The following is a 17,407-nucleotide window of genomic DNA, read 5'->3' on the forward strand; positions in this document are numbered from 1 at the left end:
GTCAGACCTGCAGCAAGAATAGAGCTGATTTTCAGTCAAAGATGAAATCTTTAAGTTCTGTTTGTCTGTTCTGGACAGTTTTGGTGGTCTACCGGGTCTCACATGGTCTCTGCCATTTTCACATAATTTTACTGCTTTACTTTAGTTTTTTTTTTTCAACTCCAGTTTTGGAAACTCCTGTTTTTTTTCAGTTATTTTCTTCCGACTCCGCCCTTCCTTATGCAAGTGGTTTGCATCTGATCAGAAATATCCGGAAAAATGAATCACTTGTACTTAATGGTCATTTTGACCAAGTTAAAACAAATTAAGGTCTCTGACCTTTACACAGTGCTGTACAACTTGATATGGTCAGGCTAATGATAGAAAACTACTTTAAGCTGCGTTGAGAGAGAGGAAGAGAGAGAGAGATATTGCAAGTCTGCAGGAGTGCGAGTGTGTGGCGAGTGAGAGTGTGAGTTTGTGTACGTGTGAGTGTGTATAAGCAGGTGTGAGATAAACAGTAAAAAAGTGTGATGACTCACTTATGAAGCACGGCGATCTCGTTCTCGATGCTGTTTTCTTTGCCTTCCAGCGCTTTTTTGGGAATACACTTTATCGCCACCAACCTCCTTGTTCTCTTCTCCTCTGCTAGAACCACCTCGGAGAACGCCCCACTGCAACACACACACGAAAAATTTTAGTGTGGACAAATGAATCACCAAACTAAGATTAAATAAGACAAACAGAAAATACCACACATCTGTTTCTACTGTTTTTAATCAGAGGTTAAAAAGAAATATTTAAATTATACAATTTTCCTCTTACTTTAAGTGTAATCAAACAAGACATGTTTGGTGTCTGAAGCATGCTTCTTTAATTTTGCTCTGGAGCTACAAGGCTAATGTAGTTAACAAGCAGTGGAAATGTACACCCTGTCAATTAGCCTTCTACTTGTAACAATATGCCACTGTTTTTTTGAATGTGGCACAATTCAGGATAAACAATCAAAACAGTCATATGCAAAATCACAATGACATGTTTTGTTGATTTAATAAGTGAAAATAAGTTATTACATCCTCCACAGGGAACAAACTTAAATCTGGCATTTTCATGCACTTTTTTCCAGCTAAATTTAATACTGGGGAAAAAAATAAAACCTACAAAGTGTGCTATAAATTTGGTACAGGCCACATTTAATTTTTTTTTCTTCAATATGTTAAATTCAGCAAATAAGTAGTAATTATGCCTAAAATGTGCAGAAGTCTGTTCTCTGTAGAGGATTATATTCACTTATATTCACAAAACATGTCATTTGAGCAGGAGCGCCCAAACTTTTGCATACTACTGCATCAATCAATTCTTACGAGGTCTAGCTTGTAATAATATAAGAACTCTTTCTGGTACCATTTAGAACCCTTTTCAAAAAGGATCTATATAAAACCATTATCAACACATTCTCCCTCAATCTGAAGAACGTTTCAGGAGGCAAAGAACCCTTTAATCATGGTTCTATATAGAACAAATTTCTTTACTAAAGAATCCCTGAAGAACCCTCATTTTTAGGTGTGTACTGTTTATCTGAACAGTATCGGAGGTCTACCAGGTCTTTCATGGCTGTTATTGTCTCTGTATTTTAATGTTTTTTGTTACAATCAAATTTTTAAGATTTGATTAAGTACCAAACTATTTGTATGACAGTTGCTGTAGCTACTGTTTCTACCAGCAAAAAAAACACCCAAAACATTCAAGCTGATGCAGCTCAAGAAAAAAAAAACACCATGCCCTGCAGGAGGGCGTGTGTGCTGAAGGGACGAGCACCTATTGACCTGCAGGCTCAGGCTCAAATCACTTCCCAGGAAATGTTCTGATTTTGTTTACACATGGCAGAGGAGTTCTAGAGAACAAGTATGTCCCCTCCCTTCCTTTTCCCCAAAGGGGTTGGATCAACATCATACACCACTTTAAGATGGGGGGGGGGCAGTCATACACTGATACGGCTGACTTGAGTATAAAGTCCTACTATTACCCAGAAGGCAAAGACTCATGGTATGTATGCACCTACAGGGAAAGGCATGTAAGGATTTTGTAGTGAGGCTGCAGATTAGAGGGGGGTAATGGGGGTGCGGAGGGGGAGTTGATAGCAGGTTTAAAAAAAAAACAAAAAAAAACGTCACACTACACATATTAATATTGATTGATTAATATTCATTTTAGGGGTCATGAATATAAGTGCTATAAGTAAAAACTTCACTGCGCAGCTCTCGGCTGGAAAAAGTCTGGTTAGCCTACCTTGGATGGTTGAAATGGCTACGTTTCTCATTCGAGTACAATAATGATGGACAAAGAGTGGTAGATCAAACAGTGACAGAGTGCTGACACAGGTTACCATGAGGATCAAGTTCCCATGCTAATACCTCAAAAATACTAATGAATTTGTGAAGACATCACCCAAATGTGTCAGTTACCAGGAGAAAACATAAAAGCTAAAGTTAGCCAGCGACTGATTTGCGCCTCTTTTCTGTTGTAGAGTCCACCTCTATCCAGTCGTTAGAGTCATTTCAGCCAGAAGAGCCACACTTAAAATACAAACACAGGATCAGATTGTAAATGAACTTGTAATGCTGAGTTTATTTATTATTGAGATGTTGCACTTTGTTTAAATTCTTTAAATTTGTGTTCTGAAGAAATTACTTTTGCCAGGTATTCCATTAACAAACACTGTTGTCCTTTAGAGACAACAATGGAAATTACAAAAAAAACTTTGAAATTACCAAAAAAACTAGTAAACACAAAAATAAATGCTGACATTATGTTAGCATTTCTTTTCTAATTCTGTATCGAAAACTTATGATGCAAAACTGACAATACATGTCGCATTGTGAAATTGTGTATTGTTACACCCCTAGTTCTTGGTACAGTTTGGTAGTTTTTGCTGTAGGTTTAATAAATTGCATGTTTACAGCCTACAAACTGCTTCTGATTAAAATAGTATAATGGCAACCTGTGCATGGAAGGCTGCAGTACACCTTTATATGTTTAACAAGTCACTGTATACACTGTATACACTGTATACACAGTTAACACTGTATACAAAAGTGCTGCCTCGCGCTACTACAGAAATTTTTTGATGCCAGACAATAAAATTAGACTGATATAGACAGGGAATACACATTAAAAGAAAAACACACTGAAAGAAATCAAAGATTACTACTTTTGTGCATCTTAAAGTTACAGATTACGAGACAAATATATGACAAAAATTTGGTCTTCAACTGCTGTTTTTAGCTATGCAATGTCCTTTTGTCCATTTTTACAAATAAAATGTCATGCAATGTTAAAAATCTATTTGATATAGTCTTTACCTTGCTACCTGGTGGGGTACAAGCCTCAGTTGCTTCTTAGCTACATTAGCCTTGTAGCTCCAGTGCAAAACTAAAGAAGTACTTTAAGTGATAAAACATGTTTTGCCTGACTGTGTTTTCAGAATTTTAAAATTCAGTAAAATGTGCAAGTTAAATTTACGTTGTGTTAGCTACAGTTTTACTTATGCTAGATATCAACACTGTTCCTACAAAGAGTTCTGCTTTTTCAAGACACTGATTAATTTAGCTAATTTATTCATTTTCCAAAAGGGAGCAAAGACAGTGAAACACTTTCTGTTGTCGTGTTAGAGTTGTTGCTTAGTGATTTTGGTTTCCCTGGCTATGACAATACTTCTGGTCAGTGTAGCTGTCTCTACAGCCGTCAATACTTAAAGTACTGAGTTGCAGGCTATAATCTCTCATTAGGTTGACAGATTTTTGCCAGCGTTCCATAAAGCTTGTCCAACTTTGCAACAGTTGCTAGAAAAAAATCACATTTGTGGGCAGAGCATAGCAGGGTCAATTATAATCAAACTCAAAGAAGCTTTACTGGAATTATCATACTAATGTTGCCAAAGCATTTTAATCTGCTATGCATTGGCCTATTAATCAGTCAGCATACATATACACAAGCAACTGTACACATTAAATCTTACACATTTTCAATCAGCATTATTTTAATCCCAATATCTATTTATGCACTGTACAGTACTGTATCAGCATCACAGCCTGTACATGGCATAAGCTCATTACCTGCTGACAGAGGTCACCTGTACTCACCCTCTCACTCGCACACAAAGACACAAATACAAATGCAAACATATGCATACAGTATCCCAGCACCTGACTGGAACCAGACCATCCAGTCTTAGCTTATACTGATACATGCCTTGGGCTATAGGGGTGAGCAATACAAACTGCATCAATCATGGTATTGTTTTTGCTGCTACCAATACTACTGAAATAAATGATGTCAATAAGTCTATGATTTTAAAAACAAAAGGAGCTTGCTAAATATGGCCAGAAATGCCCTTTATCAGTGAATGAAGTGCGGCTTTTCTATAATGTATGATGGATTATACTACTTTGGGCACTTAGGCACCAGATGAATCTATTTCATGGTTAAGCAAGAGAAAAGAAACAGAAGTATGAGAGCAGCTGACCACACATTTGAATAAAGAGCCAGCCACTCCAAATACGATCACACAGTTGCTGTGTGAAGAGTCTGATACCATCAGCAAACTATCCAGCCTGAGCTCTGTTTACACAGTGAAGAGAGAGAGAGAGAGAGAGAGAGAGAGAGAGAGAGAGAGAGAGAGAGAGATTATGTGTGATACTGACAATGGTGAAATAGTGTTGGAACCTGGAATTAAAAAAAGGGCAAAACTATCCTCAAACAATGTCTCCGGCATCATATTAATAACAATGTCATGTAAAAGCTACCTGTGAGGGAGCGTTTAGAGGCATTAAACTCTTCAGATGTCTGGTTCCTATCAGCACCAGTGTGAAAATCTGTCATTAAGTGTCTCCAGAATGGAGCATTTCACATTTTAATGACTTGATTACACAGAAATTTTGAAAAATTGGTGAGATTCCCCTCTAAACAATAAGAGAGAGAGCGAGAAAGAAAGAAAGAGAGAGAGAACTGTGTACTGATGAGTTAACAGGACATGATTATGATTCTCAGACTCAGATCCGGCTGGACAGGCTGCATGCACACGCACACACACACACACACACATACACACACACACACGCACGCACACACACACACACACACACACACACACACACACACACACACACACACACACACACACACGCACGCAGACACACGCACACAACAGACTCCAGCTGATGAGAGTAAACACAAATACGTGGTGTAATATCATTCTGCCTTATAGCTACAGGAAGCGTTCATGACTGTTCCTCTTTCATCGTCATGGATTAACCTTATATATGGCTCGAGGCAGCAAATGTTTCATGAGAAAGTACAAAAATGTTGCTAGCAATTCCCTTATAGGAGGGGTACACAAAGTGTGGACTGTGGGCCAAAACTGACCCATGAGGATGACGGTCTGGCAGAAAGTCACCCTAACCCCACCGCCTCACCCAATAAGAGAACAAACATTTTATACTATATACACACACACAACATATTTCATTCTATTTTTCATTACAAAATTGTCTTTGTAAGTATTTGTGCAACAAAATACAGTGTAATGTTAAAAACACATTAAAAAAAAAAAACAAAAAAAAAACTTGATTTGCAACATAGGCAGTTTTTTCATTTGTGTATTGTTTTGTCTTCTGGTTCCAGCAAACAAACAAATATCCTCCAAGACAAAATTGTTGGCTGCCTAAAAGTAACTTCAACCACGCAACAGTACTTAGTGATGCAGGTAACAACATTAACTTATTGATGTAAAATAGCTGAAGCCATGTACAGTAACACCCTACTTGAGCCCTGCAATATAACACTAACATAACCATGTCATAAACATGTAATAACAAAGGTCATATGATGTCTTACATATTTTGTTCAGTAAAATAGAAGTGTTAAGTTACCATTACTGGCAAAGGTCATTAGTCACTGTTTAGCCAAAAACATGCGGATATCTGACCATCACACCTATATGAGTCTGTTGGGCATCCCGCTCCAAAACCATGCGCATTAACACGTAGTTGACGCACCCACCTCAGTGGCAAAGGTGATATCCTATGACAGTGCCACATTTAAAGTCACTGAGTACTTCAGTATGACCCATTCCACTGCCAGTGTTTGTCTATGGAGATTGCATAGCTATGTGCCTGCACCTGTTAGCAATGGGCATGGCTGAAACACTAGTTAGCAGTCATGGCATCAAACATTACAACATCAGTCTTAATAATTAATAGTAAAAGTAACATTGCACTGCTATATTACTTGATAATCTATCATGATAACTCATTTTTGCAGTATGGTTTTGTTAATGTTATGCAAGGTTCAAGTAAGGTGTTACCCTGTGTACTTGTTTGGCAATCAGATGTTTATCTTGACGAAAATAAGCACTCAAACAATCCCAGTTACGCCTTTCAACATAATTAGCGATTAAGATCTGGATGTATGAGGAGGGAAGGAGAGGACAGCAGACAACTTGCACAAAACCATACAGTACAAATTTCAGGCGAAATCACATTAACAGTGTAGCACTGTAAACTGAGACACACACAGACACACTCGCAGCTGAAATCAATAACACACCAGTGATGAAACTCAAACTGGGACTGGCCCACACAATACAGAGCAAAGAAGGCATCTTTCTTCCCCCATGAGAGCACAGCTAAACCAGAAGCCACTTGCAGAATCATCTGCACTGGCAAGCATTTTCTAAATCAAATGTCGTAAAAACAGTGACAGAAGGAACGCATGGTTGCCGAACTTCAAGTTTGCAGTGAGCTGTGTGCCACTAGCATCCGTCACTTCTGTATCATTTTGTTGCTATGCTGCATGGCTTTTGGTATAAAACATGCTCTCATTAGCCCCATTTGTGTTGCTTGTTTTATGTTTAGTGATGCAGAGCATGAAGCAGACTAACTAAATCAGTTAGCATGATGGCAAGATATAGGGCTATTCTTTATAAGCATCAATGATGCATTAAACAAATAAATATTCAAATGTTTTGCCACCTAACACCATCTAGGGGCTGAAAATTTTCCATTGCAACAACCCACACACACAAACATATTCTGTGTGTGCATTTTATTTATATTTATTTACATCACACTTTAAAAAGCAAATTTTTTTAATACATTTATGTTTATAATCGCTGTTTATACTGATCTTTGAACTGCTGTTAACATAAAAATGTAGTAAATATACATGCTGTTCTTTACAAACTACGTTAAACAATCATGATCTCAATTACGCAAAACAATCTAAATTTCTCTTTAAACAAGAATTGTGCATCCCTAAATGATAACAATACTGAAAAAATAAATACTCGTTTTCCAGCCAAAAAAAATGTGTGGGCTCTTTACAGAATAATAATTTAAAAAAAAAAACCCTGCTTAAATGTTTTCATTATCTAGATTTCACAGATTCCACTACTGTGTACACAGTGCTTCCAGTCACATTTGCGCATTCACTGTATTTTTACAAAACCAATTCTGAATCGCACCAAAACAATCAGATCAATCAAACCAAACTGAATTGTGGTGCCATTTGAGATTTCATGATGAGTTGAATCCTTCCTTAAGAATCCTAATCGAGACAAATCATTCATTTGTGAGGCCAAAGATTTACACCCTTAGTGATGTGTGTGTGTGTGTGCAAAATCAACACTGATGTGAGCTTCAGAGAGAACGGCTGAGGGAGCCTGATTCAGAGGAGCTGTGGTGGAATCCCCAGAGAACGCCCTTTCAGCCAAATGCAGTCAGAAATGGTGCTGAACCAAACACGTGCAGGAAGAGCGTTCAGAACACAACAGGAGAAGAATGGAGCGATGCGGAGAGCAGAATTAAAGAAAAAACACTTTCATTTTAAAAGGTTAATGTCTATTTTTGTGGGGAGTTGGTGTCCAGACCCTGTTGCTAATGGCAACCTCCAGCGAACAAGATGCACTCTCATTACCTCTTAAACGAGCTACTCTCTATCAGCAGGCGTTTCTCTTTCTCTCTCTCTCTTGCACACTCTATTTAAAATACACATGCACATTATCTAAGCCGCTTAGACTTCTGGGTCGTGGTGGGTGCTAGAGCCTATCCCAGCAGTCATTGGGTGGAAGGCAGGAAACACCCTGGACAGGGCGCCAGTCCATCACAGGGGAAACACACAGACAAATACATACACACTCACTGGCCGTTTAATTAGGTACACCTAAATTGTGTTATTGTATCTGTTTGCAGTTTGAATGCTGCACTGGGTATCTGCAGGTCATAAAGCTGCCTTTAAGAGAAATTCTCCACAAGAGGGAGCTATTAGCTCTCAAGTCACAGAAAGCGAGGAAACCCATACCAGCAGGATCTCAGGAACGCATGTATGTTTCTACTTACAAACTGCATGTATATAAAAAGTGTTTCTATTTGTATTTAAAGGCTAACAGAATAATAATATTTTCAAATTACTAAAAGATTCTGCAACGCACAAAGCAAAGAATATACCACTTAAATGTCTGCTACAAATTTTAAACAATCCAAATGTTTGTGTTTAAGCACAGCAGGCCTAAGTAGTAGTCGACCAAACCCCGTGTGCATTTTATCAAGTCTATTTACCATGACAGATCATGCAGAGAATCAGATCTGTAATTGTACAACTACAAACTGCCAGAGATCAGAGGTCACGATTATTTGTTTCATTTCCTGTCAAAACGGCTGTTAAGTACACGTTTCAGCATCAGGAGTACATATTTATCAGATATTTAACAGGAAATGACAAATGCCTCAACAACTAAACATACATTTTCATAGCAATTAATGTGTATTTTGCTTTTTTTACAGCTTCCATTTTTTTTCTGATTACTTTCAGTTTCTCAAAAAAACCTACAGGCATGTTCTTCACCACTTTCATCCACAGTTCACTCTTAGAAGTTGGTTGCACTTTCAGCTTCTCACAATCCAAGTAATCCCAAACACATTCAGTGATGTTAAGGTCTGGACTCTGGGGTCTGGGGTGTCCCGTCCATTTCTCTGAGAACTAAAGCAGCTTTGTCTAATTTGCAAATTTTATTCTTGTTTTGTCTATTTCCTTTTCTTAGTAGTGGCTTATTAATAGCTCAGCATCCTTTCAGACTTTTAGTGTTGCGGAAGGATGGACAGAAACACCTGTGGATTATTTCAGATCTGAAACAAGAGTGGAGCTTGACTTTCTCCTCTCTCAAAGATGAAAGCTTTAAGCACTGTTAATCTGATGGGGACAGTCTTGGTGGTCTACCAGTCTCAAGAAAAATGAATAACTTGTGCTTATTGGCTGATTTGACTAGAAATTAAATAAAGTTCACTGGTCTTTGTCTTTTACACAGTGCTGTGCATATATACACACATACTAACATACAGTACATATATGATCACATATACTTACTCAACAACCCCAACACACCAATAAGACTGCTTTATCAATACACATTCTAAACTGGAAGGAACAATTACTGTAATATTTAGAAACTGCACTTACATACATTTTGATACTGTACATGTGTCTCCCTCAGTGGGAATGGCTGTAATTTATCTGGCTGCAGTGAGCACCTGCAATTCATCTGACCTCTAACAGGGACTCCTGTGATTGGTCAGATCACTCCTAGCACACTCAACGGAAGTTCCTGAGGTTTGTCAAGGAGCCCAGCTGCTTACCATCACAGTTTATTATAATATGACATTTTAAAGGCCAAGCATCAGCCATAGTACTACATAAAGTGCAGAAGCCAAACAGCAATAGCAATGAATATATATATAAAAAGAAAAAAAAAATCTGTCCCAAACGAGACAGACAGAGCTCCCGGGATCTGAACGAGCCAAGTAGCAAATTCCACTCAGGTCAGATACACAAGCAACAGGCCATCTGGCAGAATTAGGACATCTGGACATACAGTAGGTCAGTCCTACGAGGCTGTCTAATGAGAATTCATTTCCCAGAAGCTCTTCTCGCTCATCTAGAATTAACCTTCCTCTCATACTGTACGTGAAAATGACAGCTGCCTTTTACATTGAATCAAATGGCAGAAATGGTCAACAATTGCTACCCACAAAATCTTGTTTATTAACTTACATTAAATATTAAGAATGTATTTTTTTCTTTTGCTGTAAAGTTACTATTTAGGAGATACAAGTCAGTGACAAAATGCTAATGTGGCTAACAGTAAATGTAAGCTATGATTGTTAAGAATGTCCTTACTAGCTTTGATCAGTTATTAGAAAGTCACTTTTTAGGGAGGAAAGATCATACACAATACAGACAAAACAGAAATGAGATATGTATAGAGTATATAATGTGTATTGGGTTCATTGTTTTTTTGTGTGTCCTGAGATGACCTGCACTGGGAACTGAATATAGTTAAACTTCACACTAAGAAATGCCTGAAACCAGTAACAGTTTCTGTAGTTCTATGTAACACAATCCAAAATATGAATAAAAGTGATAACCACAAATGTTTAAACTTAATAAATAATAAAAAAAAATAAAAAAGCTCCACTGTGCAGCTCTCCGAACTGGACAAAAAATTGTTTGCTTCGCCTACCTTGGATGGTTGATTAGCTGAGCTGTCTGAAATACAAAGGTTCCTCAGTTGAGTACAATAATGAAGGCCAAGAAGTCGTAGTCTGAACAGTGACAGAGTGCCAACATTGGTTAACGTGAGATTCAATGGAGCAGCAGTTAAGGTGGAGTGGCAAATGAATCGATTTAGAATGGTCAAAACAAAGTACTTGCTCTGTAGGGATGTAAACAGCTACCAATTTGCACCTCTATTTGGGTGTAGAGTCTACCTTTATTCAGCCCTGCTGGTGACATCTGGTGACATGCGTGGCCACGACTTAGTAAGGCAAGGGTATGAGGTAATTAAGATCACGCCTTATTAAGCTGTGGTCAAGGCTTAAATATCTCACTTCCACACCTTAAGTCGTGGTCATGCATTAGGATCTCATTCCCACACCTTACTAAGTCGTGGCCATGCATTATTTTTTTTAATTTATATGGGATGTCACCAGCAGGGCTCCGTAATATTGCACTTTTGTTTTATATCCTTTCTGGTAACACTTTATTTGGATAGTCCACTTTAGATACTTTGTAGATACTTAATTTACTATAAGTTACATTGAAATAAATGTCTACCAAGTTGACCATAATTTTCTTTAACTCTAAACCAGCTATGATCCTAACCCTAACCTTAACCTCAACCTAAAACCTAAACCCAACCCTCACCCTGGTCCTAGCCCTAACCCTGGTCCAAATCCTAAGCCTAACCACTGTTTAGCATCAACTGAGTTTCAACAGATAGTTTGTGAACAATTTGAACATCTGTACATAATCTGTAGAGGACTATAGTGGACTATCCAAATAAAGTGAGACCTTCTGTTTTATTTACGTCTTCTAAGAAAACTGTTCCAGTTGGACCATCAAAAAGCACTGATGTCTTTTAGAGACTATAGAGGAAACTACAAAAAATAAATAAAATTTAATGAAAAAACATTTTGGAAATTATGAAAAAAATGAATATACAAATAAACAGTGAAGGAATTTATTTTCTAATTCTGTATCAAAAATGTATTGCATCATGATGCAAAAATAACTGTGTATCATATCATGAAATCTGCATATCGTTATCCCCCTGTCTTAAAGTAGCTAAATTCACTAATTAAAAGAGGTGTCTGAATACTTTTAAGCCTATTGTGCAGATCTCTGCCATAGGACTGTGATAAAAATGGAAAAGGACCTAAGAATATGATACAGCCTGTTGTTTACAGCTTGTGTAGACTCCCTCCCTTGAGCCAAATCAAGAGTTCGCTGGGCTGCTTGTAGAAAATCATTCAAGATGGAGGCAGGGATTCCCCTCAGGGCTTGGGGGGACATTTGGGATTGCCCTGCCTTTCATTTGTGGAATTGGAATGCAGGGCTGGTGAAAGAAGTGAACCACAACAGACTTTCACTGCTCTATTCCTTTCTACAGCTGCTCTCTCCTCTGAACCGTGAGCAGGTCTAGCATGATTATCAACATTATTCTTTCAGCAGTCACAGAATTAGCACTAGCAGCAGAGTCTGGGAGCAGTCAGCACACACGTACACACAATCAAACAGAACTTGGATCACAAAAAGAATTTAATGAAAATCTTTTATCAAAGTAGGAGGTGACGAGGAACACTCTGAGCAGGACAAAAGAAAGGCATCAAAAGCACATGCCAGAATATAATTACAGAGACTATTAATGCTCCACTGAGACAAACTCCATGTGATGTTTCTGTTCCTGAGGCGGTTATGTAGCCTGAGGCAACCAACTGTACTCACTACCTTGCTTTTGCTAATTCAGTTATATAATATGCGCACTAGTGCTAACGCATGCACACGCTCCAGGTGCAGATACTTCTCTGAATGAAGTGGAGCAGACTCGTCGCTCTCAATGAGGGATCTTCACTTCTTTTGAAACAAAGGACTAGGAATGTGCAATGATATGTTATCATTATCATGATAAATTATGTTACAACATGCTATTCTAAGTGCATCACGGATAGCCAACACTATCATGCTTTTACCATTATTTATTTATTTTTTGGTTCAGTTGTTTAAAGAAAGAAATCCCATTCATTTACATATAATTAAGCTATTATGATATCATTTGAAGTCTTTCAAACTGGCCTGATGAGAAAATACTAGAGAAATTTGTGCCAGATTTGTTCACAGTGGTGGTGATGGGAACCAGACGTCTGAAGCGTTTAATGCCTCTAACAGCTACCGTATAGAAGGTTACTACGAGATGGTTGTGAGTACTCTGCCTGTTAAATGAGACACGTTTTACAATAGTTTTTGGCCTATTTTTAAAAACAGAGGCACATGCAGGGTGTTGTAAGGCAAAATAGACCTCAAAGAAAAAACAGAGATTTACTATTATTTTATCATTACAAACATTATATAGAAAAACTCACAAGACTGCTTTTGTATAGTAAATAAAAATGCCTATGTTTGTAGACATCATGACCCCTGGTTCCAATCACCTCCACTGTAAAGAAATGGAAATAATGAGTTTCTACACAATTTCACATTAAACCACTCTAAACGACTTTGTTTACATTGCAACAACGGAATTATGTATAGCAAAAGAAATGGTCCAAACTTCAACTTACATTAAATGTTAATTATGTTTTTTTCCCTTCTTCTGTAAAGTTGCCATTTCTGAGATACGAGGTTTTGTTCTGACAGCAGCGAGATTTTTATATATATATTTATATACATATTTATATAGTCACTTAAAAGTCCGAAAGGAGTTGGGTAGAATGACCCATGTACATTGTCTGGAAAATCAAAAAATATCAACTGTTTCACCAACACATTAACTCCTTAAATGGTCCCCCAGCAATCCCAAAGTTTTATTACACACTTCGATAACCTAAGAATGGCTCAGCCAGTTTGCACTGAAGTCCCTGTAGTTACCGAATAATAAGCCTTAGTATGTAATAAGCCTGGGATTTTACAGGGTTAATCTGCTTAGGAGGAAGTGTAAATATTTAGTAACGTTAAAACCTAAACTCAGTTAACCCTTATGTGATAACAAGCCCACATCTGAACTTACATACCAGCTTCAGGACTCAAATTTGAACCTTAATGGAAGTCATTCGCAACTAAAAGTCCAAGAGAATAATGGAAAGAATGGTTTAGTTCCTTTTTCTTTTTTTTTTCTGTCTACACTTGTGCTTGCCTAGCACTTACTGTGTTCTGTACTCAGCAGTTCCAAATTCCAACGTGCATACTTGCTGTGACCCTTACAGACTGGCTAACCTGTGAAGATAATATCATATCCTAGCCCTACTTAAAAAGGAATCCCATTGATTTGTCTAAATTTCTACATAATCAAATTATTAAGATGGAACCAAAGTCATTTAGAGTGGTGTGATGTGAAATGTTCCATTCTGGAGAAACTTAGAGTCAGAACTGTTCACAGTGATGGTGATAGGAACCAGACATCTGAGGAATGTAATGCCTCTAAAAGCTCCCTCACAGAAAGCTATTATATGAAATGCTGCCTGATACCTGAGACATTAATGATAGTTTTGAGAAGAGGTTTTGGCCTAAAACATTTCTTAATCCAATCACAGCAGAGGGGTACATGCAGGACGCAAAATTTCCCCCAAAGAAAACTTATTTTTATACCTTTATCAGCATTACGTATAAAAACTCAGAAGACACATGTAGGTTCGCTGGTGGTTTTGGATGGTAAAAAAAAATGGTGATTTCCGTGTTGTAGACATTGTGGACATACCCCTGTTTCATATCACCACCACTATAAAGAAATCATTGGTAAGCTTCTCTACAATAAATCATTTCACATCAAACCACTCTGAATGACTGTTTACATCTCAATGACTAAAGAATAATGCAGAACTTGGTTTTCCCCTTTTAGGACTCTAGCTAGGTTCTACTGTACATGCCATGCTAACAAATGAACTCCAAATGGTGGGGTACTATTTTTAACATACTAGTGTGGTAATATGCAGTTATTCTCTCAGTTAATAGGACATGCTTGTCCATGATCCAGGCATTCCAGGAACTTCCAGCCTGAACCACTGTTCTTAAATGGATCTGATATCTGCATTGTTCCTAATTGAGGCAGTCGTTAGAGAGACGCAACAACGGTGATTACAGCTGGACACACAGACACACAGAGAGCTAAAACCACCACTGCTGCTTTGCTTTAATCACGCAGCCGGCTAAAGAACATCAGCAGGGAATAGTTAAGGAAAGAATAGGCAGCATTCCAGCAGACAACATGCATTTCTGATTGTTCCCAAGATACGACCCATGCACTTCAAAGCGGAGAAAGAGACGTCTAGAGAAAAGCACAATTCAGCCCATTATTCCTAGTCAGTTTTACAGCCTAAAAATAACGCACCCCAGAACACAGGAGGGATTCAGAGATAGTGCTGTGGATAACAGAGTACTCGTTTGTGTGTTATTCCATTCCCTCATTCGCTGCTTCCCACCTCCTCCCCCACTCAGATGTTAACACTACTGAATTTTCCTCAGCCTCTTTCTCTCTTACTCATGCTCTCTATGGATGAGGCAACAAAACCTCTTCCTACCATTTTCTTAAATGAAACAGGGGCCTATAGTAATGAGAAAAACAATTACTCTTTACAGCCCAACAAGGAAGTGCGGTCTGCTTATAAATCAGGAAACTGAGCCTTCACATGCTATGTTAAGAAAACTGAGAGGAACACCACAAACAATGCATGCAGAGAAGAAATAGGCCAACATTCATTAAACTGTTAGCCCCCCAAAAAAGGGAACCTAAATAGCAACCTCACTAATACAGTCATATACATGTGAACTAAGTACATTAGTACAGTCCTCCGAAGTTTAAACATGTTTTGTTGACTTTCTAAGTGACCAAAAAGTTAATACAACACACACAATTTTAGTGCACTACCTCAGCATTTACTTAACATATTGGAAAATAACAATAAAACATGCAATGTTATCTAAAAATGAATAACAATCAGCTCGACAAAAGTACAGACTCACAGAGAATTACATTCTTTACAAAAATGAAAGTGTCTTATTTATCTCTTTAACATTTTATTCTATAAGGTGTTATTATGCTGTTACTTCATTCACTTTACATTTCATGTAAACTGTATATTTTTCAGTATATATAAACTGCCATATGTATGTCCTTCCAGTGTCAGTCTCTAGTATCTTGTTGTGTTGAATTTTGCTACGAAAATGAAAAGTACTTTATAAATAATACTAATAATAATAATAATAATAATAATAATAATAATGCTATTATTATTGATATTTTTATTACTATTATTGTTAAGATTATTTCTACCACTACTTCTAGTAGAGGGGTAGTATACTGGCTCAAATTCTTCCTTAGGTGTGAGTTTCTCCAAAACCATTAATGTTAATGTTAGTGTTAGCCTCTTTATCCAGAAGGCTGAGCCAATGATGTTCCAGTCATGTTTCATAAAATTAAAACGCTGCAGACATAAAGGACATAAAGGAATTGCCAGTCTTTTGAGGTTAACCATAGCCTGACACCAGGCTATGGACACCTGACAATGAAGCCGGCCTTTTCCATGCAACTGGGTGTGGACCATCTGAAAACACACACACACACACACACACACACACACACACACACACACACACACACACACAAACACACACACAGATATATACTAAAACCGCGATACACATTTCTGGCTGTCCTGCCCACTACTACATCTAGAGGAATAGGAGGACTTCTCTATGCTGGCAGCAGATTAAATGCTGGCCTGCCACTGTCAACCAGACACTGAGTGACCATATCATGTTTGCAGGATTAAGTGCGCTCACACATGCATGCACGCACGCTAGTACGCTACTACTATTAAATTATATTCATTTAAATTGGACCGGCCGTTTTTTTCTATCGACCAGATACTTATGCTCTAATATTTAATATGCAGTCTTAAATTTCATTTTTACGCTCTTCAACATTGCCACACATTGCACTGCACCGCTTGTCATACAGCACTCTGTTATACAACTGAAATCAACTGAATTAAGTGAGAGACGTGAAAGAGTGAAAGAAGAGTATGCTACAATATAACAACCCAATAATAACCCAACATAAATTATACAGCAGTCACTGAACAGGGCAATGAAAATGTATGTTTTACTACAACACTGCTATCTTATCAGAAGTACACACTAAAATAAACAGTGCTGAATGAAGTTTTACAGCGTTCCCAAGCCAACAGGAAAACAGTCAAGCACTTAATCCACTTATACACAAGCCAGTCCTTCCTATTCAAGTGCCAAATGACCGTATGACCTTCATAATCCTTATAATAGTCCTGATCTACTAATCCTGTCAATGGTTTTGCCAATAAATGTTGCACGTATTGTAATTAATAATAACAATAAAAACAATAAAAATAGTAATAGTAATAATAACAATACTCATTTATTTCAAGGAGGAACAATTAAGTACAAGTAGGGTCTCTAGACCTCAGGTCTTTAGGATTTAGAATGGACAAACCACAATGTTGCACAATGTTAGCAGTCTTATCCCAATAAACACAGCTGTTGCTAACTAGCAAGTGAAAAGAAATGCAAAAGATATAATTTGATGTATATTAACAGTATATCTTGCTACACCTTTACAGAAATACTTTTTGAGGAAGAAAAATATCAATTATTATAATTAATTATTGATGGCTATTTTTAAATGTGATAATACCACTGCGTTGCATTCTTGCGTCAAAATATCTTGATATGTTTTGTGAAAATGTCTAAGTATCATAATTCGATATTTTTGCCATATCGTCCACCCCAACATGGAAGCTTATGTCTGACGAACCTGACTTATTTTTACACAGAAAGCCAACAAAACAGG

The 17,407-nt window shown here is 37.6% G+C and overlaps 1 protein-coding gene across 1 annotated transcript in view; it reads right to left on the reverse strand.

The window, feature by feature from the left end:
• The window catches only part of camk1b (calcium/calmodulin-dependent protein kinase Ib), an 80,671-nt gene that overhangs the window by 29,722 nt on the left and 33,542 nt on the right, over window positions 1–17,407 (reverse strand). Inside the window, exon 3 of the mRNA XM_036559169.1 lies at window positions 522–653. Coding sequence (XP_036415062.1) covers window positions 522–653 — 132 coding nt within the window. The remainder of the gene's footprint in view (window positions 1–521; window positions 654–17,407) is intronic.

This window comes from Colossoma macropomum, unplaced genomic scaffold (assembly GCF_904425465.1).
Source record: "Colossoma macropomum unplaced genomic scaffold, Colossoma_macropomum, whole genome shotgun sequence".
NCBI lineage: Eukaryota > Metazoa > Chordata > Actinopteri > Characiformes > Serrasalmidae > Colossoma > Colossoma macropomum.